We start from the raw sequence: 26,246 nt of genomic DNA on the forward strand, positions 1-26,246 counted from the left end.
AGATGTTGTACCTTTTTTTCTGAGTGTATGTTTATGGAAACACTGTCGGTAGAAACCTCGTACTGTTTAGAGAAAATAACAATAACTTTTAAATGAAGAGTCTCTCAAAGACTAATTTTTTTTTTTAAATGAGCGGATAAAAAGGAAGGCCACAGTTTCTGGTAACTAGCAACTAGCAGTGTAAGGGCTGTGGGTATGATTCCCATGGAACGCATGGACGGATAGGAAAATGTATACCTTGAATGTCCCTTAAGTCACTTTGGATTAAAGCGTCTGGTAGGGCGACTGACCAAATGGGGGTTAGTAGGTAGAGATCGCACTGTTAGGTGTTAGGTTACTCAAACTTACAATGATAAGAGCTTAAAGATGTTCTTATGAAAGATTAAGAAGTGTACAAGTCTTTGTTCCACACCAATTTAGTAAGTTTTTCACAATAGAACTGAATTATTGAATGGACTTATGTTTTTTACTGTATAAGTTTAATTTACTGTAAGGTTTGTGTATTTGCATTAATACCATCCAATGAATGCATTAAAGCAAACTGCTTTCAGCTCATTACCTGCATATCTAATATCAACGTATTATAATCTCTTTTAAACATAGCAGTGTACATAAAGTGCACTCTCACACTCTCAGAGCTCTCTAATGCTGTGAGAGGAAGGAAATGGTTGCTGATTGTGCCAGAAAGGCCCGTCCTTCCCTCAGAGAATGTGTTATTTTATAAGACCCCGTCGCTTTTACACTGACTTCCTGTTACTGTAGTCCTCTCTTAGGCCTCTTATAGACCTAGATACAGTTGTTTAGTGACCAAAAGTCAGAATTAAGCTTTAATTAGAATGGGTCTTATAAGCTAGCTAGCAGATGCAGCTGTATTCTGAACACCACAGAACTGGAAATCATTTTCAACATCCTTAAAGACTTCAGATTTCTATCGCATACCTGAGCTCACCAGCCTTACATCACTTTCTGCAGTATCAGGTTTGGAAAGAGCTTCTCAGAATGTGAATTATTTATCCTGTTCGCATCTCTGTCTGGACACAGACACTGTTTGGGGTTGGTTTGATTTTAAATGAAGTCTCTTATGCTCATCAGGGCTATATTTATCTGATTACATAAAAAATGTGAATCTTTTTGAGACATTTCTTGTGCTTTAAACCAACACCAAACCAGTTTAAACCAGCCTAACCCAAAATAAAAGTTCATGCTGGTCTAACCTGGTGTTTCCATCAAGGTTGTTATGTTAGATTGTTTGTGTATTGTGTTGCTAGGTGCAAGGCGTTACTTCTAGTTATTTGAGCTATTGGGTGACAGATGTTTGATTTATATATTGGACTGAGATATGATCTCTATTGTTCGCTATTTCGCTTTTAAGACATTGTTACAATTACATTGTTTTGCTTTTACTGAACAAATATAAGTGCAGTTTGAATAGGCAGCCATAAGCACAGAAGTTAGCTTGTCCTAATTCTTCTTAGCATCTCTGGAAGTCCTCTTAGAAGAACCCCAGGGATGGATAAATGGGAGATTAGCTTGCGTTCTCATTTTAATGTGCACATTTTTCTTGTCAGTTATGGGATTAAAATTGCTTTATGGATCAATAATACATTTCCGATTTACCTCATTGGGTTAAATGTAGTAGACAGAAGGCTTTTAAACCAAGAGCACTGACTAAAAGTGCCTTTATAAATGCTGCTGCTTGGTGAAATCAAATGCCCTGCTTGGTGAAGGGAACAAACAATAAATAGCTTCTATTTCAAGGGCAGAATTTAACATTTGAATAGTGAAAGTCATGCAAACATGAGGCCGTTTGCTCAAGGTTTTGCAATCCATAAGTACTGAAAGTTATGAGCCATCTCATAAACCTTTGTGTGATTGAAGAAAGTGTATTGTGGCTCAAATCTGGTAGATGTTGCAGCTGTGGTGCCATTTCAGCAAGTGGCTGCCTGGTTGGTAAGTCAAGTTTTCTCATTTCTAAACACAGTCACAGAGCTGTTCAATTGAAATGCTATATAACATCACATAGATGCTGATTGCTCAACAACAACAACAAAAAAAGTGTATCAATCTGCAATAGAGATGCCATGAGTTAATGATGCATAAAAAAACAGACCCAAGCACAATTTATCGATAATTAAGACCTTCATTATCAAAGGCATATGAATGGATTGAGGGCTTGTGTTTACTGGTGCCGTGGGCTCTGATGATCTACGCTGTTTATTCAAGCATGCAGAAGATGGCCTTTGCATTTGTGCAGGGCTGCAGAGAGGGAGGCAAGAATCTCCTACTGCACACTTGACCCAGTAATGAGAGAGAGGGAGAGAATGAGTACACATATGCAATGTGTGGGAGGGAGCAGATCACAAGGCATCATTCCTACACTGCGGCAGAAACAGCAGAGAGGCACACAGGAATGATCAATTAAAAGCATATCAATCTTTAAACGTATGCCGAGAAATGCAGTCTCACACCTATTGACACTAAGGACTAAGGATGAGCATTATGATTACTTCGTCACATACAAAATGTAAATGGATTACTCCAAATTAATGAAATAAATATTGTAGATTTTTATTTGTATATTCACATATACATATAATGTGTGTATATATATATATACACACACACACACACACACACACACACACACACACACATACATTCATATACACACACACATGCATACCCATACATACATATACTGTAAATAGACTACCGTTCGCTTACCTGTATCAGACTAACCAGGTTGATTTTACTGCAGTCAGTGCATTAAAGTACATTATCAGTTATCATAAGCACTAACATTGTATAAAGAGACTTCCTCTGAACACCAGGCTTCCCTAGAACTGATGCCAGCTTCCTGTATTTTTTGTAAGTGCAGTTCTCACGGTGATAAGCAGAACGTGCGGTGTCTAACCAAATTATTATTAGTTTGAGGCCACTCAGTAGGTGCAGACGTAGAAGACTGGCACGTTGCCTGAAACTGACACTAAGGGCATCATGTTCCCTAATCAGTCTGAGTAGCCGTGTGCTGTGCTTAAGGACACCTGCTTGACATGCAGTGATGACTTTGAGATGACACTCCGATAGCATTTACAGCCGTGCCCTTTTCTTTCGTGTCATGTAGGCTCTGTCATTTAATATTTGCTCAGGTCATGCCCCAAGGCACCTTTATGTACATGGTTAACATCCTCCATTTGGGCCCTCTATGACTTTCTTTCCTATGTTTGTTTTACTCTCATTTTGATTTAAAAAATGGCCTGGAGCATTTAACAGTGAAAGTCATTATTCAGCAGAGGAAAGCATATTGTTCAATTCATACAGGTTAGGTAGGTTTCTCTGTTCGAGTTCACAAAGCAGGCTTAATTGTTGTTTATGTCAAACCCTGTTTGTCATAGAAATGTTCTGCCAGACATTTCTGGTTCACCACAAAGTGCATTCTAGAGAGAATTTATATATATATATATATATATCAAAGGTGACTGCAAATAGAACCGAAGTGTATATATTTTAGAGCTTTCTAGACAGATATGTTGTCTGCAAGAAAATGTTTTTTGTGCATTCACAGGATATCTGGTTCATGTTTGATGTCACTTCTGCTCACTCACTGCTAAAATCTGAAAGGTGTGATTCACAGTTTTCTCACATCAGATCAGGTCATTTCTGTCTTCAACCTAAAAGGAATTCATGTGTCTGCAGCTGAGTAACATGCATTTCTAGTGTAGGATCAAACCTGCACTGAAGAGTTTTTATTTTTATTTAACTAACTAATCAGGGTTTTTCTTTTTATCTTTAGCGAGGAGGTTCGTTTCAGAGAAGTGGTGCACTCGTGCTTGTGTAGCTCCGATGTGGGTTAGCTTTCTGAATGACAGCAGATACTGTGAGCCTCAGTGAATAGACAGGAGAGATCCCACACATTACCCACCCACTTACAATCACACACACTTATGATGTCCTTTATTCCAATTACAACTCCCACGCTCACTCACATACACTCTTACACACTTTCTCCAGCTGAAATCCATGAATACACCCACAGACACACACATCTTTGCTCTTTGGATGTTTTAATATAGGATTCTTCCCTCTCACAGTGTTTCAAGAGAAGACCAGAGCTCATTCATATAGTCACACTCAGAAAGTGAAGGTGATGGGATATGATGGCCGAGCTTAGATTGCTCTTGGATGTTATGTAGATACATGTGCAGTCAAACACATTCAAGATGTCTGAAAGAAACCTTCAGGAGCAGAGAAAACTTTTAAACTGATCTCCATTGTTTTGCCCCATTGTTCCGAAAGGCCACTTTCTCTGCTTTGGATGTGGGGAAGGGAGGGAGAAAGATATATTTAGCAGCTCACAGTCCTCTGGCCACAAATACAGGAATTCCTGAGAGATTTTGGTTGTGTAGGATTGAAGTTTTTGTGTCAATTGTGTCTTTGCTTGTCAACATTAATAACGAATATCAGAGCTGCAAATTGATTGTGGAATGCTAGAGGATTTGTTTTACTAACCGTCAGTGGGTGTGTAAATCTGGTTATTGACCAATTATAGATGGAGTCTGGAAGTGTTTGGGAAAATTGCATTATTAATAACTGTCATTATTTTTGCTAAACTGTTTGGTCCCACTAGGGGCACCTAAATGACACACCTCAATTGACATTAAATTCACGTTACCTTTTTATGGTAAAAAAGCAAGCTTCATTTTCTACATACATTCTTTAATTTTTTAAAAGAACGTTTCCTTCTTTGGCTGAACTATGACACAGATGTGTTTTTGGATAATCTCACACAACTGAACATTGTCTCTGGTCTACACCACACAATACAAAACAGGTAAAGAGAAATTTGAAGAAGTGAATGTGACGTGTATTTCATGAGCGATTGCACACAGTTCTGAACACTTCTCTTCACAGAACACTGACCAGGATGTCACAGTGGCCCACATAGTTTCTTAAGGACAGTTTATTTTAAAGTGTGTAATCCTTCCTTGTCTCTCAACTCACAAGTATGAGAGAGTTAAAACAGATGTTTTAAATGCATCTCTGATTTAAAACGGCTCCAGAGTCTAATTCAATGAATCATTTCCAAATCAGATTCATCTGTGATAGCTCTAGAAAATGCTCACTGAAATCATTGAGTGGCATTTTTCACATTTTAAAATGTTTTGGTGGTGCAGAGACACTGGTAGATATTATTGTTCATTCTGTTATTATTATGTACTTTAACATTTGAGCTTTTAGAATAAAATAATACAAAAAATTGTTCCTTAGCTACTTTAGCAAAACAAAAAGTGCATTTTACTTGTTGCATTGATCTGAAATTTTTTGAAAAATCTGAATATGCAGTATGTGGAAATATTGCCTTTGTAGTGCTACTGTGCAAAATTAAGTCTGAGATCAAAAGCAATGTATCCTCTCAGTTAGGATTTTTCATTGCTTCGTTTGACGAGATGTTTCTTTCGTGCCAGCACCACATACCGCAAGACACAAGAGCACAAGTGCACCAGTATTGCACATTTCCTGTCTGTAGATTCTGTCTTTCATAACAAGATTTTCAAGCTGTCTCATTCGAGAAGATGCCAGGCAATTGTAGTGTGTGGGCCAAGAAGAGGTTAATTTGTTTGCTAAGTGTCCAGATAAATTCTTCTTCCTCTCTGCTCAGGCTAAATGTTTGTGCGTTCATGTGTGTATGAGTGGATCTCTTTCTGCTCATTGAGATATAGAGCTGCCATGCTGGCGCCGCAGGGATCTCCATGAATAAATGATCTTGCTTTTTTCATTCTTATTCTTTCGTCCCAGAAAAGAAAAGAGAAACTCACTTTGCGTGTATTACGGGGGATGCAGTTAGCAGCTAAAAATACCTCCGACAGAATCTTTGTTGCTAAGGCTTGTTCCACAACTGTTACACCCCCTAGAAAACCCCTCCAAGAGAAACCGATTCTTTGTCACTCGAAAACATGGAGTATTTAGTGTCAAATGCCCTGTCATCATTCCTTCTGCATTATTTTTACCCATTAGAACCATTCTAATATGCTTATTTGGTGCTCAAGAAACATATCTTGTTATTAGCATTTAGCATTAGCATATTAGCAAAAAAAGTCATTTATATGTATAATCTCTCTGTAAATGCCCTTTTTTCATCTCGTTTGTTCTGTTCTGTTCAATTCATGGTAAAAAGAGGGGGAAATAGCACAACCTTTGAGATTTGACCACGGAAGAACATTTACTGACACGTGTTTCTTCCTGTAGTTTACTGATGAATCATTATGGATTGGTAGAGTGTTCCTCAGAGGCCAAAACTGGCTTTGCATAGACTCTAGTCCTGTCTTGATCAACCTGGATTTGTTTAAATAAGTCTCAAGAGGCATTCAAACTGTTACTGTCATGCTGTACACACACACACACACAGAGAGAGATTGGTATCTCAGTGTGTGACATTGTCCCCTGGAGTTTGATCAATAAGAGTTGTAGTAATGCTCAGGCTTAGAAATATCAATATATTATAATGCTTGTTGAAGACATTTGTTACACTACCATTCGAAGGTTTGGGGTCAGTAAGATTTATTAGAGTTTCCCCAAAAATATAATGCGATCCGAGTTTTCAAGATTGAAAATAAGAAATCTTTCTTGAGCAGCAAATCAGCATGTGATTTCTGAAGGATCATGTGACACTGAAGACTGACATAATGATGCTGAAAATTCAGTTTTGTATCACAGGAATACATTTTACTATTTACTATAATTTAAAATATTTACTGTATTTTTTATCAAGTAAATGCAAGTAAATGCTTGGTGAGCAGTAGAGTCTTCTTTAAAAAGCATTCAAATCTTACACACTCCCAAGTATTTTAACTTTTGCTAAGACAAACATCATTGATCATACTTTTCATACATTTTGTCCTAGAAATACTGTAAATTGTCAAAAATCTCCTAAAGTTTAATTTTGCCAATATCTTGCGAAGAGATAACAGTCATGGATTAAGAGCCACAAAACTCATTTAAAGTTGTCTGTTAAAGGCATTAGAGTCATCCATAGATCTATTATTAAGTTCAGCATCATGTATAGGATCTCCCATCCTCCCATGTTTCGCTCAATACCAATCCAGCAGAAGGTAGTTTCTTCTTCATATAAGCACCATACGTCACATAATAGCTTCTTATGATAACTGGTTATCTTGATAGCGTAAGTGTCTGTAATCTCAGCAGCAATCAGTTGTCCCCTCTTCCTCTCTGAGAGATGTTCTGCTCTCTCGACACTCACTCAAGACCAGGGGTCAATACAAAAATAGAAAAACTAGAGGAACTACCTCAGAGGAAGAGCTAAGTTCACTAAAAACACAGCTAGCTGAGAGTCCACCCAATGCAACTGAAACAGTACCTTAAGGTCAGTTTGTCTTTACTGTCATGTCACATCATGACACCTGCTTATAATGTCAACATCAGCTTTTACGCAGTGTTGATGGCTTTTCTACCATATCTCATGTATACCTCACAAGGCCTCTACTGTGTTTCGTATCAGGATTCCTCACCTAACCTTGCACTCCCTTTTACTTTTATCTTGGTTTTAGCATGTGACAAGAGAGGAAGAGGAAGAGAAGCCAACATCCCTCACAGCAGAAGAGATTAAAGTGAAAATAGATGACTACAACTCCAAAGTGACGGAGAATGGAATGAAATTAGTGAGTATTGATTTGTCAACAAAGCTTATGCATTCATTTGCAACATTTGTGTTGTTATTTGAGAATTTTACTGTGAGAAATGACCTGACTCCATCTGTTTTGTTATCCCCCAGAGCTCAAATGGCAAATACACTGGTTTCATAAAGGTTCACTTGAAGTTGCGCCGTCCTGTGACTGTGTCTTCGGATGGGAAGTCACCAGGGCCAGGTTCCTCTTCTGATGGTTCAGTAAAACGTGCATCTTTCTACCTGCCCTACGATACCGTTAAACAGCTACACATCAGCAGTACCACTACGGTCAGGGAGGTCATCCAGGGCCTGCTGAAGAAGTTCATGGTACAGGATAACCCAGACAAGTTTGCCCTCTACCGCCTGACCCGTCGAGACAGCCAGGGTGAGCGTTCAAATGAAGATGAAATATACCGTAGTATTGTACAAGTACAAAAAGTATAATTCTAAGCAGTTTTTTTTTTTTTTTTTTGTGCTTGATTTTTCAGATCTTTTCCAGAAGTTGCCATTATCAGAATGTCCTCTCTGTTTGAGGCTGTTAGCGGGTCCTGATCTAGAGAACTTGTCCTTTGTACTCAAAGAAAATCAGACTGGCGATGTTGAGGTGAGCTTTTCGGTTCTGTCTAAATGTATATTTTTTATATATATATTTGCCCACCACAATAAACATTCTCAAGTATTTTAATCGTTAAATGAATTCATTTAACATATTTAGGCTGTGTCCACCAAAGTATTTTTGTCAAAGGCTAGAATATTTTTTCAGTTTTCAATGGGAGCACCACGTTTTTTAAACCTTTTTCACGCTAAGTGCCAGTGTTGCCAAGTCTGCGGTTTTTCCATGGAATTGGGCTGCTTTAACACTGTTGTCGTGGGTTGTTCACGGGTTGAAGCTACACCAATAATGCAATATTTAATCTATATTTTACCCCCGTAAAGCGCTTTTTAATGGGGAACCCCTCGAAACTCAATTGGGCGGGTTTTTAGGGGGTATATTTTTCTCAGCGCTGGGAGTTGAAGAATGTTCAGCTTTAGGTATAACACCGCATTCGTTACTGTTGCTTTTTAGTCAGACGTCCAATCACGGTGGAGGAGGGGCGGGGCAAATATCACTCTAACAAGCTGTTACTCATTCTGTTTGTACTACAACTAAACAACGATGAGGGAGAAGTTAATATTTATTTTCTCTCAGTATTCATGTCTGTACCATATGGGCTTCCCGGACTACTACATATTGATATGAAAAATAATGATTGCAACATGTAATTCACGATGCATCTGCAACAGTTACTTCTTCAGATGTTCTGTATCATAGCAACCAAAGCATCTCAACTGAAGAAAAAAAAAAAAACACTGTTCGAGAGAAGTTCTGGCATTTTCAGCTGGCTAAAAACACTTTAGTGGACACATGGTCTATTTTACCTTTTTTTTTTTTTCTTTACAAATATATTTGGTCTCTTGCTCAATCATTGTGACATTAAAATGCTTTTTATATTCTTATTCTTATTCTTATTCTTATTTATTAATTTATGCGTTTTTTCACATGATTTACAATGCATTCAAGGTACACATTTACATTTTATCAGTTCTTGTTTTTCCTGGTAATCGAAACCATGACCTTGGTGTTTCAAGTGCCGTACTTTGCTGTATTCACTACAGAGAACTCTAAAAAACATTATTTTATACAAATATTTTTAGCCTGCTTTATCATAATGAAAATGTTATCCCAAATTTTATTTGGCATGTTATTATTATTATTATTATTCATGATTATGTAATTTATATGTAAATTATATATAAATATTTAAAAAATTATATATGATTTGTATATAATTTTTTTTATATTTATATATAATTTACATATAAATTACATAATCATGAATATATATATATATATATATATATATATATATATATATATATATATATATATATATATATATATATATATATATATATATATATATATATATATATAATGTAATGTATGTATTTAGAAATTATTTAATACAATTCAATAAAAGCCACATGCAATTAAAAGCCATGCAATTATGCAAGCAAAAACATAGGTTTAATAGATAGTTCTGTTTCAGACAGCAGGTTTTTTTTTTTTTTGCCTATATTTTCATATGTCTGGCTTTACTAATAAGGTGTTCTGTCTTTTTTCAGTGGCATGAATTCTCAGTCCCTGAGCTGCAGAACTTCCTGATCTTCCTGGAGAAGGAGGAGAAGGAGCGTATGCGGCAGGTGGAGCAGCGTTATGCTGCCTACAGGGAGAAGTTGCTACAGGCTCTAGGTCAGGTCAAGAGCAAACCGGGCTAATGTAAGACACACATTCTCCATCACCCCACTGAGCCAACACTGGGCCAGCCTGGAGGACCAGTAGCCCTACAGACCAACTCACAAAACCTCCACTCAGGACTTTGTACAAGCTCTCAGCATGCTTCTGTGACCTTTAACCCCCGAAGACAGGTAAAGGGATCGAGGCATGACTAAGACGAAGAGGAGGTTTGGAACTAAAGATTAGTACTTCAAGAGTAATCCTTCTCTCCGGAAATGGAACACTGTTGAAAGCCCAGGAGTATGTTTCTGGCAGTCATGCTTTTTTATATTTGAATGGGTTTTGTTGAGTTTTTCTTGTTGTTTTCACATTGACCCCATCTGTCTGTGTTTTTTACATGCTGCTGCTGCTGTTGCTGCTACTGCAAGTGTTACTGAAAGCATGCCTTTCCCTTTGGTCTCTCTGCTTGTGTCGTCTACCGCATGTCCTCTATCAGGGAATATCTATACGAAGAGCAGAGTGAAAAAGCACTTCCAGTCCAAATAGTGGGAAGACTTAAATTATAGAAAATATGATGTCTGCAATATATCAGAGGACAGATAGTAATCTTGTCCACATATCAGATTATACAGTACACAAACAATTATAACATGCTACTGAAAATAGAAAAAAAAGAGTTATACTGGAGATTGTGTTAATATAACTATAAACATACTGTATTACTGGTAATGTTTCACCCTACAGCTCAATATGTCACCCCACCGAGTCAAAATATCCCTTTCTTTCTATTTAAATTACCAATATGGCTGCACATCTCTATGATTAAGCAGTCATGAAACCCACTGGCCACTATATCTATTAAAAAATGTTTCAGTGGGTCTGGGCTGAGAGCTGAGTATGTTCAGATGCAGACATTTTGAGCTCCTCTAGGAGTATGAAATGGGCCCCATGCTGACTGTTATTCTCTGGACAGACCCATTGTGCTTTCAGGTGTCCCATGAAAGCTTTTAGAAACACTCAGCACTGACAAATCACCTCAGTCTCTCAAGTGCCCCACAAGAACTTAATGTGCAGGGAGCATCAGAGGATGTGAGGATGGTGGACTGTGGTTATCCGGTAAGCTTTTCTGAATCATTTCGGCTTTTAGCACATACAGTAACACACAAGGTCATGTTAGATTAGAGGGCATCTTCAAGATCAGCGGTCTAAAACGCTCTGCGCATCTAAACCACAAGCATCTCAATCCGTATTACACTCCTTATAGTAATTACACAATAAAGTTTTTATAAAGATCTTCCTGCTTATGTAAAATTGAGTCGGGATGTCTGTGATTTGCACACCAACACAAACCATTGAGTGGTCCACCAATATGTACAGGAATCAAAATTATTCTGTACAGGGAAAATGAGATGGATGTGACTTTTTTCCTTGCTTTAATTATAATAATAATAAGGGATATTTTTTTTAATGTGCATACTTTTGTCTGCTGAATTATGGAGGTGCGTGTGAAATGAATGTATCTGTGACACTGAAGGAATTGATTATTTGTGAAGAGCATTCGAAAGCACTGAAGCGGTTTTCCATATTGGTCGGGAATAACTGTGAACCTGTTAATATGATGTTCCAGGCACTGATATTTCTCTTCTCCCTTAAAAGCACATTTACGTCCCAATCTATTAAAGAACCATGGATTTCTGAACAGGACAAGCAGTTTTGTAATGGCTAAGATATAATTTGGATTTGTATGTTTTTAGAGGCACTTTAAAGTCATATGTTTCCATTTGGCTCACTCTGCCCCATGTGCTCTGCCTGTATATTTTGATCTTGTATGGGTACATGTCCTGCTGGACTGGGAGTATCACTTCCACCCTTTAGCAAGCGGCAGGGCTTTGAATGTCTGCTCAGGCTGCGCCCCCTGACAGCCATATTCCTGCTGGCAGTGCCTTTAGTCTCTGTGAAGCTTATCTTGACTGTGTACTGTACATATGCGCTAGATGTCGGGCTTTATAACTCCACGTTGAGAGAGTTCACACACATTCAGTGGCAGTAGCCAGGTGCTTTCAACGTCTGAACCATTAAGTCCATGTGAGACTTTTTGGGACTAGTGTTTAAAATGTTGAAGTGTGTGTGTGTGTGTGTGTGTATGCGTGCGTGTGTGCGTGCATTTGTTTAATTTATTTTTTGGTTCAGTTTCAGTCTGTGCAAACTTGAATATGTGGACAAATCAGTACTATTTGGCAATCTTTTATGTTTTGGGGTTTCAAATGTTTAAAATGTCTATTAAGCTGTAAATATGTGGAAGAATTAAATAAAAGGTCACCCTTTCTTGGCGATGAGTCTGTTTTATTTACATTGAAATTGATGAAGCCACTAACAGGGGTTACTAACAATTCTGTAGTTTAAATTATAAATAAAAAGAAATGTTATTTTAGAAATAATATGATTTTTCAAAGTTATAAATAAAATACAGTTTATAAAAGTACGTTTTACAAGTCTTTCTACTTAACAATCTCATGTTTTATTCAATGTGTTCCTTGCCCTTTCGTTGTAAAAAGTTGTGAAATTTACTTCTGAGTGAAATTGGTTCTACACCAATTCTGTAGTTTTCTTTAATAAACAGAAATGGTAATAAACAAATATTTAAATTGAAATGAAACAATTTCATTTGGTTACATATAATTTTGTAGTTTTAATTATAAATATGAAATACATTTAAATGGTTTAATAAATCATTTATGTTGCTATTAAACTTAGATAATTTTAATTATTATAAAAACAGATTTATAAAGTAAATATTAAATAGCATTTCAGATGCATGATATTACATTTTCACTTTTTTTTTTACTGAATGTTTTATGTACAAAGCTACAATAGGAAATATTGATAAATAACAATGTATGATAATATTCTATTCTGCATCACAACACATTTACTTTTGGGGACTGATATAATAAGTTAGCAATTTTTTTTTCTTGATCTACAGAACATGGAGTAGTTTTACGTCATAGTAAAATGTAATGGTTTCACAAATCATACAGCAGAGGGAGCCCTAATCATGAACAGTAGTTCAAATGCAAACATTTGCTCCAAGTTAAAAAAGGGATATCCAAAGATTGGTTGTAATGGATTGAAGCATAATTATAGTACTTGTAATGTGTTAGATACTTTGCATACTAAGCATATGTATTTATATGGTACTGTGTAGCAGCGCACAGCAAGGCACAAGCGTTATGTTGTCACAACTGCTCTGTTGTGTCTAGTGCAAATAAAAACAGCCCGCATTGAATAGCAGTGTCAAGGGTCAGATAGCGCACGTGAAGTGTATTTTGCACACATGCCATGTTACAATAAAAAACATGTTGTAAACTTAGTTCGAACCGGCTCCACACTGTAAATAAACACTCCACCTACAGGTTTAACAGTATGCCCATACTTGGAAAAGACTTGCAATGTTTTAAGGACACCCAGAAACCTTTTAAGTCACCACAAAAAGACAGCAGTTGTGAGTGTCCATCATAATGTTAAAGACCCTTCATAAGGTGCAAGCGCTCACCTGTCCAGTCTGCTACTGAGAGGTCAGCCTGAAAACAATGTCAATATGTCATCTGAAGACACAAATATAGACAGGTCTCAGCTTCCCCTAAGACTGATGGCTAAGAATAGCATACTATGGTCGCGGTCCTGTTGTAAGCACACCCAGTTTAGCTCGACATGTCTCACCACATCACCCCAGTCACCCCAGCATGTGCTCTTCTGCCTCTGTTGATATATATCTGGGCTTTAAAGAGTTTGACAACAACACCAGCTTTGGCAAGGCAATTTGAGATACATATGCACAGCTTAGAACTGTAGTGTTTTGATATTTTCCATTTTTATCTCGCAATAAATCTTTGTTTTGGAGACTGCCCTTTTAGTTGTGATATCTATTTTTGGTTTATGTTTATGTACATGTTTACTTTAAAGTTAAAAATGTTTTAAAAAAAAAAATAAAAAAATAAATAAATAAAATGTTCCACTGACATTGACAGTTGGTCTTCATTTTTACATTTATTTGCATACAGATTTATTTGCATTCTTATAATTCTCATATGTGGCCCTGCTTAGACTCGATAGGTATTTGTTTCTTTTTATTTTATTATTATTATTATTATTATTTTATTATTAATGTACAAACATCTTAGTAGAAACTTTGGTTAAATGTAGTCTGAAACCTAATAACTGATTGGTGAATGAAAAAAAAGCATTTGTTTCATGTAAGTGTAATGACTTTGTTTTTTGTTTTTGTTTTTGTGTGTGTGGGGGGGGGGGGGGGTTATTTTTTCATGGTTCTCAGGAGGATGTAAAACACAAATATTCCTGTCACTCAAAAGGAAGTCACCTCAAGGAAGCATAAGGAAGCTGTAGCGTTGTTTTGGCCGCGCCCCAGTCCCCTCACGTGCCCTCTTTGATGACGTCGCGCTGGCGAAGCCAAATAAGCTCTTAGCAACAAGCTAAGAAACCATTACTGGCATTACGGGACGGAACGCGCATCCAAAACACTCAGACCTTTCGTGAGAACACTTATTTGACATGTCGGAAAGTGTTTGGAAGGGATTATGACTTCATTTGACCTTTCTTGTTTTTATAATGAAAGCAAGTTAGGTTTGTACTATCCGGGAAAGAGAAAACGCTAGCCTAAGCTTGAGCTGCCCTCTGCACCGTGTGCTCTGGCTGGGATGACTCTTCTGTTCAAACTAACAACACGAAAGTCAAGAGAGGGCAATAGTCGAGGTGGTCGATATCGGTTTAATGTTTGGACTCAGTCTCATTATGCTTTAGGGAGACCGTTTGTTTTGACGGAAACGTGTTTGTGTCCTCTTCAACTTTGATTCTTCATCATCATCATCATCGTCGAGAACGAGCCCTTCTCATCCACCAATATTTGGGTTCCTCTGGTGCATTTGTGAATTTATGCAAATCTAGTTCCAGTATCTATTAGTTGGGACCTTCGTTTTTGAAATACAGATACATCTGTTACTTCTCCAGACTTGCAGTACAGGTGGTCAAATTGATAAGCCTCGTGAAAACAGCTTAAAGGGGATCATGCCTGAACCCTGCAGCACTGTGAAGTCTCTGAACATCTGACACGCTTCTCCTCGGAAATGAGACTAGACGGACACTGAATTTCAGTTTTGGATGGATCTTGCTTTAGTGAAAACATTTTTCAGAGGAAAAATAAATATTTGATGTTGACTGCATGCAACCATGATGATACTAAGCAGAAAACCAGATGGCCCCATAACTGCAGGTAATGAAATGTTTTATCCAGCTCTGTGAGTTTGCTGTGGCTGGTTTTGGTTCACTTGGCAAGTGAAATAATAGTTGTGAATTGCACTGTCCGTGTTAATAATTCTTTGTTGATGCAAGCAAAATTCACAAGCTTGCAACCACATCTTTCTATTTTTATTCCAGCTGATGAAGTTTCACATATTTGTCAACAGTAAAAATGCATGGGACAGTGGGAACAAAGGCCCTTGTAGACTGTATCATGTCCATATTAACAGTTTATTGAACTGACATCTCCGTAAGTTCTAGTAATGGGGTCTGAATGCTCAATAGGTGTATTATATGTGAGGGCTTGTGTAGAGGCACATATTTCAAATCCTCGATTGATTACTTTATAATATTTTAAACCCTTTAGTGCCCATTTCTTCATAAAATTAACTCTTTGAGAATTGTCTTTTTTTTCTGTGCAATAAAAGTCAGTTCTCTCATTGTACGAAAAAAAAAAAATCCCTTTTGTGTTCTACAGAAGAACTAAAGTCCTGTAGGTTTGGAGTGACATGAAAAGGTTCATTTATTCACTGTCATGTTTTGGATGAATTTAGCCTTAAGGGAAAAGTGGTCTAGGTCATTAAGATGATTTAATAACATAATCGTTCAGAGTTGTGGAAACTGCTGAAACTGAAATGAGTCATGAAGCTTTGTTTAATATGTAGCCACCTGCTGTGTAATGTGCTCAAGGAACTGTCTGTTGTCTGGCACACCTGCAACTTGTTTACATACTTCCCTAAGGGGATCTGTGTTTCTCAGATGGGAACATTGTGTTTTTTTCCCCATTTCTTCCTTGTAGTTGTGTAATAGAAATCCTCATTTATGTACGGTAACGGTTGCATTGGATGATGATGTGGCGAGTGTATTGTGTATTCACAACCCTAATTTTCACTCTTTCTCCACAGCTCGCCTTGGGTATGACTCCTACATGCGCCCTGATCACATTGTGAACCAGGACACTGATGTGAATGGGCAGAGTCCCTCTGGACTGCCTCCTCTCCCAAAACATTCCGTAAGTCCTGACTTCCTCTCCCCCCAGACCCAGTGCCCAGGAATTTCTAGGCGTCATTCTATCATAGGAATCTTTCAGTGAGCCCTAAATGAAAATATTTCCCTAGTGCTCGCATGAACAGTTCTAAAGAACACGATTAAATTCTAAAGAACAGCTGAGATAGAAAATTTGACCCAATGTGACGTATTTTGTATATCAGATTTCTGATCTCTGTTTTTCAAGCTCAATATATTCAAATGATTTTTCACCCCTGTGGTACAGAGTCTCAGCTAAGCACATGTTCTGCTGACAGTTGTGTATCTTAGAGTGTCACGTATTTAGACAAGCTTTCTTCCCACTTTCTGATAGTGGTACAAATTACATCTACAGCACATCAAGTCTGTTTATTGTGCCTCACAGCATGTGTATCACATGGAAAGCCAGTGCTTTTAATCTTTCAATAAATATAATTTTATGGTGAGCAAATACACTAAAACAATATCAAGTGTTAAAACTAGACCGATTAAGCCTTTCAGTGAGGTCCGTGTAGCTTACAGTCTGATACGTCAACATGGGGCTGGAGATGATAACGGATATAATCCGATTCTCCACTGTACTATTATGCAATAAATAATTCTGTATAAGTGTTGGATCGGGTGACATTATTTTGCTTTGAAGCTGTATCACTTCTTTGCATGCTACTATACTGGGCTTCTGAGATCATAAAGACTGTAGATAGACTATGTAATTGTTTTTACCCTTAGTAAATAATTAACTAGCAATATTTTTCCGTATATGTTCAGTAAACAATCTGGGAGGGGACGACTTTGATTTTCTGGTATTTGGAGGAATAAACAATCATAGCAGCTTCCAGTAGTTCCAATCATTCATTTAGCTACCGACACAACAGATTTCATTTAGGTCATGTACTCCTTGTTGAGTCAACCAAGCTCACGAGTCTTTTTGTTCTGATTGAACAGCTGATGCATTTGGCTAGTCTTTACATTTTACTTCAGTTCCCAACACACTGGTTTCTATTTTTGTCTCACTGCTTGGAACTGCCTTTCCATGCCCCTTCCCCCTCCAAAACAATTGGCACAGTTTACTAGGTACCTTATAATTTTATCTTCATGACCTAGTTTTCCCCCCTTGTTCTTCTTGTGTTATATGCAAAGCCAAACAGACAATATCTTGGGCTTAACTATAAATCTTTGATAGTGGAATCTTAAATGGAAATGGGACTTGGAGCAGCTATGGTGCATTAAACATCCTGAATGTGAAAGAGAGTTCCTCTATTCAGATTCACTCAGGAATGCCCACTGGGACTGGCTTAAACAACCAATATTAATCAGGGTTCCCACTCGGGTTGTGACGGTGAAGAAATATGCTACCAGTTAATCGACGTGTGACAAAACCAGTAAAACCGGTATCACGGGGGGGGGGGGGGGTGAGGTTTGTTGGAGTTTTCCTTCTCCTCCCTTTCCTTTTAAATAGCTTAATGCCTGTGTACATTTTACTTTCACTCTACGGCGTCAATTGCTTGAATGGACAATAGCAAAATGGTACAACGACAAACTCGCTTAAATTATAAAACATAACTTTTGTTAATAAACCAAATAAAATTACAGCAAGCTATAGTCCTAATATAAAATAAAGAACTTACACAAAATTTACATCTATATAAAATAAAAAAAGAAATAAGAAACGCAATAGTGTTTATAAGCAAAACAAATAAGAAAGCTTGGAGGCATAGCATACATGGCATCATTACTTGATGTAAAATAAATAATTTATACAAAATCACCTTAACACCATCAGCACTGACTATCGCAGCAAGCTTAGTTCTCATGTGTCCTGGAAACACTTGGAAAATTAGATAACATGTCCTGGAAAATCTTGTAGTTGTCCTGGAAAATTATTATTGAAAAAAATGTAATACTATTTTCCTTTAGCCAAGAATGAACAGTTTACCACTGGCCCGAAGACATGAATGTTAGTAGTAGAAAACGTTCAAATGGCGGTAAACCAGACAGTTTTTAATCCAATTGATCGAATGGCAGTCTACCTGCATCAGTCTGAAAAGGACTGAAAGACATCAACTACAAGACACCATCCCCCAGCACTGTGGAGACATCAACTGGCAAATGATTTGAATGAGTTTATTGCATGTATCACACCCCACACTGATTCTGACTAAGGCTAGGCAATTTGATCATGCGCATCTAGTCAGTAAATCTGTAAAATCACTGACTCCATCCTCTGCACTTCTATAACTGTCTGGTTCAGCTCCGCTATCAAATCAGACCTTAGAAGATTGCAGTGGATAGTCCGGACTTCTGATTGAATCACTGGTACAACCCTCCCCACTCTCCAAGAACTGCACTCATCCAGAGTAAAAGGCTGGCAAACTCATTCTGGACCCTTCACACCCACCCCACTTCCTCTTTGAACAGTTGTCATCTGGTTTGTGCTACAAAGAACTGAGCACCAGAATGGCCAGGCCTAAGAACAGTTTCTTTGGCAATCCATCTCATGCTAACTTGGCCAAAAAAGTGTGAAATACACAAAAATACTTATATTTATTTAACATGCATACCTCTTTTCACATGTCTTTGCATTTGTACATAACACTCCTGTATACACCAATACCATTTATTGTCTACTTTATCTACTTTTTTAAAATATATTTTGTATATTATTTCCTATATACTTAAACTATTTCCATAATATGTCTCGTCTTGTCATTGTCATTCTTTTTGTGCTGTGGAAGCTTCTTCTTCACTTCAATCACCAAAACAAATTTCTTGTATGTGTAAACATACCTGTCAATAAAGGTCATTTTGATTCTGATAGTGATTCAAATGCAGTGGTTGCCTCTAATTTTAAATGGCTACAGAGAGTTGCCTGTAATAGAGCAAAAAATATCTTGTTTGTTTACAAATATTTTCATTCTATATTATATCTTGATCTCCCACACACACACTCACACACACAGTATTGGAATCGGCCCATTTGCTTGTAAATAAATCAGAATCTGAACTTTCTTTCCAGTGGTGAACTTTTAAGAGAAGTATTTCTGTAATTCAGTAACTTTTTAAATATTTTGAGTATTGTCAAAAGTAGGCTATTTGTACTTCTATACCAAGTTGAAACTGAAATGTTAAAAACATAACAATACCGGCCTTTCTGCAGCACTGGTAGTACCAAGTACAGGCTCATATCTGTACTCCCTGATAGGCAGAGCTTTCAAATGCTTCTGTGCATCTTTATATTGCTTTCCATGAACAGTGATATGCAATAGCCAATCAGAGTTGTTTAGGTTTGTCTGAATCCACTTATTTTTAATTTGACCCTTTTAAAGAAATACTTAATTGAAAAATATTTGAAGGATATATAATATATATAATATAAATATAAAATATAATTTTTTTTTTTTTTTTGCTATGGTACTAAAATTGGTTCTAAAAAAATAATTTGTTGTAATGTATAATTAAACGCTCATGTTAAAGAGCTGATTTTATAGTCGTGGCCATAAACTATTTTTCTAAAAACGTCTCAAGCAGAAGAATATATTACTTTAGGGTGTGATCCTTGTGTTTATTTGTCGCCGTAATTAAAAATGTCCTAGACATGTCCTCGAAGTCCTGTAAAATGATCACTGAAAAAGTAAGGGAACCCTGATTAATGATTTTATTTTGTAAGGCAAAAGTTCAGTGCATATTTGGTGATATAGTTGTCTATTTCTCAACCAAGGCAAGAATTATTTCCAAGTGATGTGCTAAGAGAATGTGAAGGAACTGTTATGGTGAAGTCATACACCGTTTCTAAAATAAAATTTCCACATTTTGTTTTTCCAGTCTACTGAAATGCAGTTAGTTCTGTATTTAAATTGCATTGTTTTGAAGCATTCAGCACATTTGCAGGTCTTTACAATTAGACTCTTGCCTTCAAAGTTTTTTTTTTTGTATCCCTTGTGAGTATGAAAGTAAAATCATTTTCACCAGTTTTCAGTTCAGGTTCCAATCAGACTGCAAAGACTGTGTCTGGCATTCTCTGTCACATCAATTATCACTCATGCATCAAACCTCTGGTCTCATGTTATTCCCAGGGTTACTAGGCATCTGATCAGTTCTGCACGTTTGCACTATTGATTGTTTTACACTGGTCTGATAAAACCTTAGTTGAAGTACATTGATTTTTAAGGTCCACGCAAAAACCAGAAGCGATAAGAGATTGATTTTGAACATCCACTTAGCTGAAAATATAATGTTGGCTTTGGACAACCTCATTTTTGTCTTGTACAGATTGATGTAACTGTTTGACAAACTGTTAAAATATTTATTTCCTTTTGAAGGGTGTCAACAAGCCTGCTATGAAGGATCACCTAGCAGTCCGGAGAGGACAGAAAGTGAAGTATTTTTACGAGGACACCTACAACCGCAAACTCAATGGTGTGAGCCAGCACAATGGCACAAGCCAAGTACCTGCGAAGCCACAACCTGCAATCTCTAAAGACAGAAGCGTGGACAGCAACAGCTCTCTTAAGTCATCTGAGAGCTCAACAAAAGTCTCAAAGCTTGGCAGCCCAATGACCCCAGAACAAGCTATCAGGCAATACCGGCAACAATTGACTACCTTGGAGCAGCAGGAGATCCACAACTATCCTGAGATCTATTTCCTGGGACCAAATGCCAAGAAGAGGCAGGCAGTAGCTGGGGGCACCAACAATAGTGGATATGACGATGACCAGGGAGGATACATCCACGTACCTCAGGACCACCTTGCCTATCGCTACGAGTTCCTCAAGGTGATTGGCAAAGGTAGTTTTGGACAGGTGGCAAAAGTTTACGACCACAAGTTACAGCAGCACCTCGCCTTGAAGATGGTGCGCAACGAGAAACGCTTCCACCGGCAAGCTGCTGAGGAGATACGTATTCTGGAGCACCTGAAGAAGCAAGACAAGACAGGCAGCATGAACGTTGTCCACATGTTGGAGAATTTCACCTTTCGCAATCACATATGTATGACTTTCGAGCTGCTTAGCATGAACCTGTATGAGCTCATCAAACGCAACAAGTTTCAGGGTTTCAGTCTCCCACTGGTACGCAAGTTTGCACACTCTATTCTCCAATGCCTGGAATCACTCCATCGCCATAAGATCATCCACTGTGACCTGAAACCAGAGAATATCTTACTGAAGCAGCAAGGCAGGAGTGGGATCAAGGTCATTGACTTTGGCTCCAGCTGTTTCGATCACCAGCGTGTATACACATACATCCAATCCCGCTTCTACCGTGCACCCGAAGTCATCTTGGGATCGCGATATGGTATGCCTATAGACATGTGGAGCTTTGGTTGCATTCTGGCAGAGCTGCTTACTGGATACCCTCTGTTTCCTGGTGAAGATGAAGGTGACCAGCTGGCCTGCATGATGGAGCTAGTGGGTATACCATCTCAGAAATTGCTGGAACAAGCCAAGCGTGCCAAGAACTTTATCAACTCCAAAGGCCACCCACGCTACTGCACGGTCAGCACACTTAGTAATGGCACTGTCATCCTCAATGGAAGCCGTTCCCGCCGAGGAAAATTGCGAGGTCCCCCAGGAAGCAAGGAGTGGGCGGCCGCCCTCAAAGGCTGTGATGATGCCATGTTCATTGACTTTCTGAAGAAGTGTCTGGATTGGGACCCTAGTACTCGAATGACACCAGTTCAGGCCTTAAGACACCCCTGGCTCTACAAGAGACTGCCTAAGCCTGCACCTGGTGGCGAGAAGTCCGTGGTGCCCAAACGGATCACAGAGCACAGCACCTCTTTCCCTAATGTCAGCTCCAAGGTACCCTATGTCATGGGCTCAACCAACAACAAACTCCGGACCACGATAATGCTGCCGAAGCTTGTTTCATAGAGATTCCTTAGCTTTTCAGGGATAAAGACACATGTAGCAGTTTATAGAAGTGGATTTTTTTTTCTTCGTTTTGGTTATTTTTACTAAATGAGTGTCAAAAAACATACAGATTCAATTTTTAATGAAGTTTAACAAGCAAAAACAATTTTATACATCTATACTGTGTTTTTATCAAATGGCCTTCAGAGTGTAAAATTCTAAATTGACATCAGGGCTGTTTTTTTACACCTTGGTCTTGAAATGAGTGCTGTTTATTGGAGTGGGTGAATTTTTTTTTATGCTGACCGCTCATCCTGTTCTTTCTAAAGTTTACACTACTTTTGCTCAGACAAACATACAACTTTTGCATCTCTAAGGGCTGCTTTGCATTTATATGACTCCTAATATACTTTTTTTTGAGGGCTTAGAGTGGATGTTTGCAGTTGTAGGTCAAACGTCTGACTAATCTTCATTTAAAACAAATTGAAAATGTCTGTTGGGTGTTTTAAAGCCCATGTTATCATCTTAAAAATTGATCTAATTCAGAGGAGCACATTTCTTACTTTAACAGTATCACTTGCATCCCAATGAGAGGTCAAACTCTAAGCTATTTCTCTCCACAGCTCTTTATTTTTTGAGATGTTGTTGCTTTAAGTTAAGTTACGCTAGAACAAGATGAAGAAAGTTAGATTTGTTGGTAAGCAGTAGAGTAACGCAAGTCACAATGCTGTTTGATGGCCATGGCCATTCCTGGGAGGTATTGGGAATGCTTTTGGGAGTGCTTTTTTGGAAGATATTGGTCAGGTTTCACTTGAAGGCAACAGGCAGTATCACATGTTTGGCTGTACATGGTGGTATGTATTTCTCCGAAGCTGCTGGTGGGGGAAGGGAATTGTTGGCAATATTTTCTGATTGATACCAAACAGCTAGTGTAAGGACTTCATACACATATTCAAATTACTAGCTAACAAATAGGTTGATTACAGGCTTCCTCCAGGATTCGATTAGTCCTATGAAAAATTTGTCCAGTAGTTTTTAATGTTTAATTTTTGTTTGTTTGCAACTACAGCAACTATTCTTGTCATTCATACTGTGAGGGAAGATATGAAAAAAAAGCAGCCTGACGAGATAATACGGGGTATTTCCCCTCCCCCAGAGCTCAGCTTCAATACATAGTGATTATTTTCCATTGACTGGTTGATTGTGTGGTCTGAAATATCTCTACACAGAGACCTATTTTGTTCCCTTCTGTTAGGTTTACAGGAGAATCTTGTTTTTTTTTTTATACAGTTGAGCACGTTCACCCACCCACAATGACGCTGGTCAGTGTCTGCACTTTGAGTACTTGTCCATGTGAAACCCATTATTAGGACAAACGATATATGCATTTGCTTGTTAGGTACGTTGTTGTATTATCTAATGTACACGTTTTGTGACACTGCCTCACTCTTTCTAGCTGTGAATTGGACACTTAATGTTTAGAAGCTAATTGTTGCAAGGTAGGACACTAATCTGCTAAAGGACTGTGAAAATGAACTGCGCTTAACCCATTGGCCCTGACAGGTGAGTGCAAAGCATCTGTTTGCTACTTGGACCAAGTGGACACCAGGCAAGTAGTTGTGAAAGTCCCCATTATTGGAAAAACATCATTGCCTTTTCACAACTCTTTCTCAGGTTTTAACCTTTGCGATTTAATAGAGATTTATATAGGATTCCACACACTTAGCGGGTGTAAGGATGATGCTTTGGCACTCAATAATGCTAGGTTTCAGAAAAACTTTATAGCTTCAGAGATGTAGGTGCTATAAATAAGACTATGAACTTTCGGTCCTCTGGTCTATGGTGTCTTTGTCCAATCATAATTTTTGGGTTCATATGTGGTGTCCTGCAAAGTTAAAGTTGCTCTATGTGTTCTTGGAATACATCAGGGAAAAGAGTCCAGGCAAAAGTGGTTTTAGGGTTTTTTTAATCTCTTTTCTTGCTTGTGAAATCCATCTTGTATGCTCTTGAGAGGTCTCTACTGCACCAATGATAGCATCTTGCTCCACATCTTCCTACTTGGCTTCAGCATTCCTGCCTTTTTGTGTTATCTTGAATTTGCGTTATCCACCAAAACACCCTTTCACTTGGCTGTCTCTGTGGTTTGTCTGGGTGTGAACCCCTCACTTTTGGGGGAACCTAGTCTTGTGCCTTTAACTGAACAGACTTGACTAAATCAGCACTAAGCACAGGATGACTAATGTTTCTCTTCCAGCTTTAATGGTCAGGTTTTTGTATTGCTTTTATTTCACCCCTTTATAGAGTTTTTACTGTTAGCCGTGTTTTAAAGAGAAGTGAAAGAGATAATCATGTAAGTTCCTTTAAACTGTCTGTTTTCTGTTGGCCATGTGGTTCAGAGCATGATAATCACAGAATGCATGAAAATAAGTGATAAAATGAAACCAGAGTAAATGACATGATTTAAATAATGACAGTGTGTGTGTAAGTAACCAAATGAGCTTGTATTAGTTTCTTTTTTTTTTAAGAAAAAAAAAAGATAAATAAAATCAACATTACCAAGCTTTTGTTAGAAATCGGTCTGTTCTTTTCCTAACATTCACAGGTTAGTTAACTCAAAAATGCTCTATTTTTGTAGTAAAGATGGCCTGAACTGAAGAATGAAGATGGTTATTTTTAATAACATGGTCTGTTTTTTTCTATTAAGTTTTTATATGTGCAATGGCTGCATGTCAAAAATCAACCCATATCTGGTGCATATAGCCAAACTATATATTTTTTTGGTGGGGGGGGGGGGTTAATTTGTTACCCATCATATGTACGTCACGGAATGGGTAAAAGTACAGGATCTGGTCTTACTTCCAGTTAAGTGTGACTTTAAGCTATTTTAACTCAGTTAAAAATTACTGAACGGAATGTACTTTCAAAATACACTACACAATTGTAGGGAAATCTGAACAAAAATGTTTTAGTCCATGGTAAAGTGTTATTCCATGGTAAACTGGGCCATCTGACCAGACAGTGCAGAGTAGACTCAAGGAAAAGAGGGTTTTAGAGACACTGAAGTTTAGAACTGCTTTGCATGAATCGATTGAGAACTTTGGGAAATAAGGAATTATATTCTAGTTATAATAAATGCATATTTTGATCAAACAAAATACTTTTTTGACCTTGCATGCATGTAAATCTATTGTAGGAGACTCCCAAAACAATATCAGGAACCTCAAAAATTGCATAATGGCGCATTTTAAATACTGATGTGTATGAATTAAACAGATGGGCACATCACCTGAATCTCTGACTGTTTATCTGAGTAGTATGTGCACAAGATATAAAATCAAATTGTGCATAAGCTTGTGCGTAGTAATAGTTCATGTGGATTTGGATCTGCAGTTTTCTGTAGCTTACTTAAGGACTCAATGTTTCATTTTGTCCTCGTATTCCCTTTTCTAATCCTTATAAACCTGAAATTATAGATCCAAATTGCAGCATTGGCTCGGTTGAATGTTCAAACTTTATAGATTATCCTAGACACCAAAGTAGGTCATTAGACAAAGTGATGTGGAGAAACAACCGAATACTTGAAAACAGTCACAAAAGAACTAAATATATTCAAAAGTAGACATTGTTTCTTTATGAGGCAATATATGAATGGGTGTTTATTAGACTGTGATCTCCAGCTTCACTGAAACTTGTTGAAACTCCCCTGAGGGCAACAGCAGAGAGAACAAACCGGTCGGTTGGTATATTTACATAGGATGAGCTCATTCCACAATATTTACATGTTCAAAGCGGATGTGTCCTGTATACGAAGAACACACAAAAAGCTTATGTAATCTTCTTATTTCACAATACCCCACTTAGTCACAATATAATTTGTCAAATGGGTGGTTCTGAGTATCTTAGTGCATTTTGGCAAAAATATCCAAATTATTGCAATCACTGTGTTCTCCCAGCTGATGTAAATATCAGGTCCTAAACTATGTAAAATGTTTCTCCAAACATGTAATATTCTGAATTCAAGAGAACTTAATTAAATATACCCCTTCTCCTTTTTCCTTCCACCCACTTCAGGGATTTCTCAATGAGCTTTTAAACA

At 37.7% G+C, this 26,246-nt stretch overlaps 2 protein-coding genes across 4 annotated transcripts in view; both read left to right on the forward strand.

The window, feature by feature from the left end:
* Positions 1-12,295, forward strand: part of LOC113055237 (ras association domain-containing protein 5-like) — a 35,812-nt gene extending 23,517 nt beyond the window's left edge. For all 3 annotated transcript variants that reach the window (XM_026221358.1, XM_026221359.1, XM_026221360.1), the window contains 4 exons: positions 7,566-7,676; positions 7,790-8,069; positions 8,173-8,288; positions 9,851-12,295. In XM_026221358.1, the coding sequence (XP_026077143.1) occupies positions 7,566-7,676; positions 7,790-8,069; positions 8,173-8,288; positions 9,851-10,003 (660 nt within the window). In that variant the 3' untranslated portion in view covers positions 10,004-12,295. The remainder of the gene's footprint in view (positions 1-7,565; positions 7,677-7,789; positions 8,070-8,172; positions 8,289-9,850) is intronic.
* Positions 12,296-14,400: 2,105 nt separating this feature from the next.
* LOC113055238 (dual specificity tyrosine-phosphorylation-regulated kinase 2-like) lies at positions 14,401-24,711 on the forward strand. Its single transcript, XM_026221362.1, has 3 exons — positions 14,401-15,249; positions 16,181-16,287; positions 20,621-24,711. The coding sequence occupies exons 1-3, from the start codon at positions 15,207-15,209 to the stop codon at positions 22,169-22,171; spliced, it is 1,701 nt and encodes a 566-aa protein (XP_026077147.1). The 5' UTR covers positions 14,401-15,206; the 3' UTR covers positions 22,172-24,711.
* The last annotated feature ends 1,535 nt before the right edge of the window (positions 24,712-26,246 follow it).

Source organism: Carassius auratus, chromosome 36, assembly GCF_003368295.1.
Source record: "Carassius auratus strain Wakin chromosome 36, ASM336829v1, whole genome shotgun sequence".
NCBI lineage: Eukaryota > Metazoa > Chordata > Actinopteri > Cypriniformes > Cyprinidae > Carassius > Carassius auratus.

What these genes read in the sequence shown, in the direction of transcription:
- LOC113055238 (XM_026221362.1), top strand. Translation starts at nt 15,207, where the DNA reads ATGATGATACTAAGCAGAAAACCAGATGGCCCCATAACTGCAG. An exon ending in AGATGGCCCCATAACTGCAG is followed by an intron (nt 15,250 to 16,180) that starts GTAATGAAATGT and finishes CTTTCTCCACAG; the next exon opens with CTCGCCTTGGGTATGACTCC. An exon ending in CTCCTCTCCCAAAACATTCC is followed by an intron (nt 16,288 to 20,620) that starts GTAAGTCCTGAC and finishes TTCCTTTTGAAG; the next exon opens with GGTGTCAACAAGCCTGCTAT.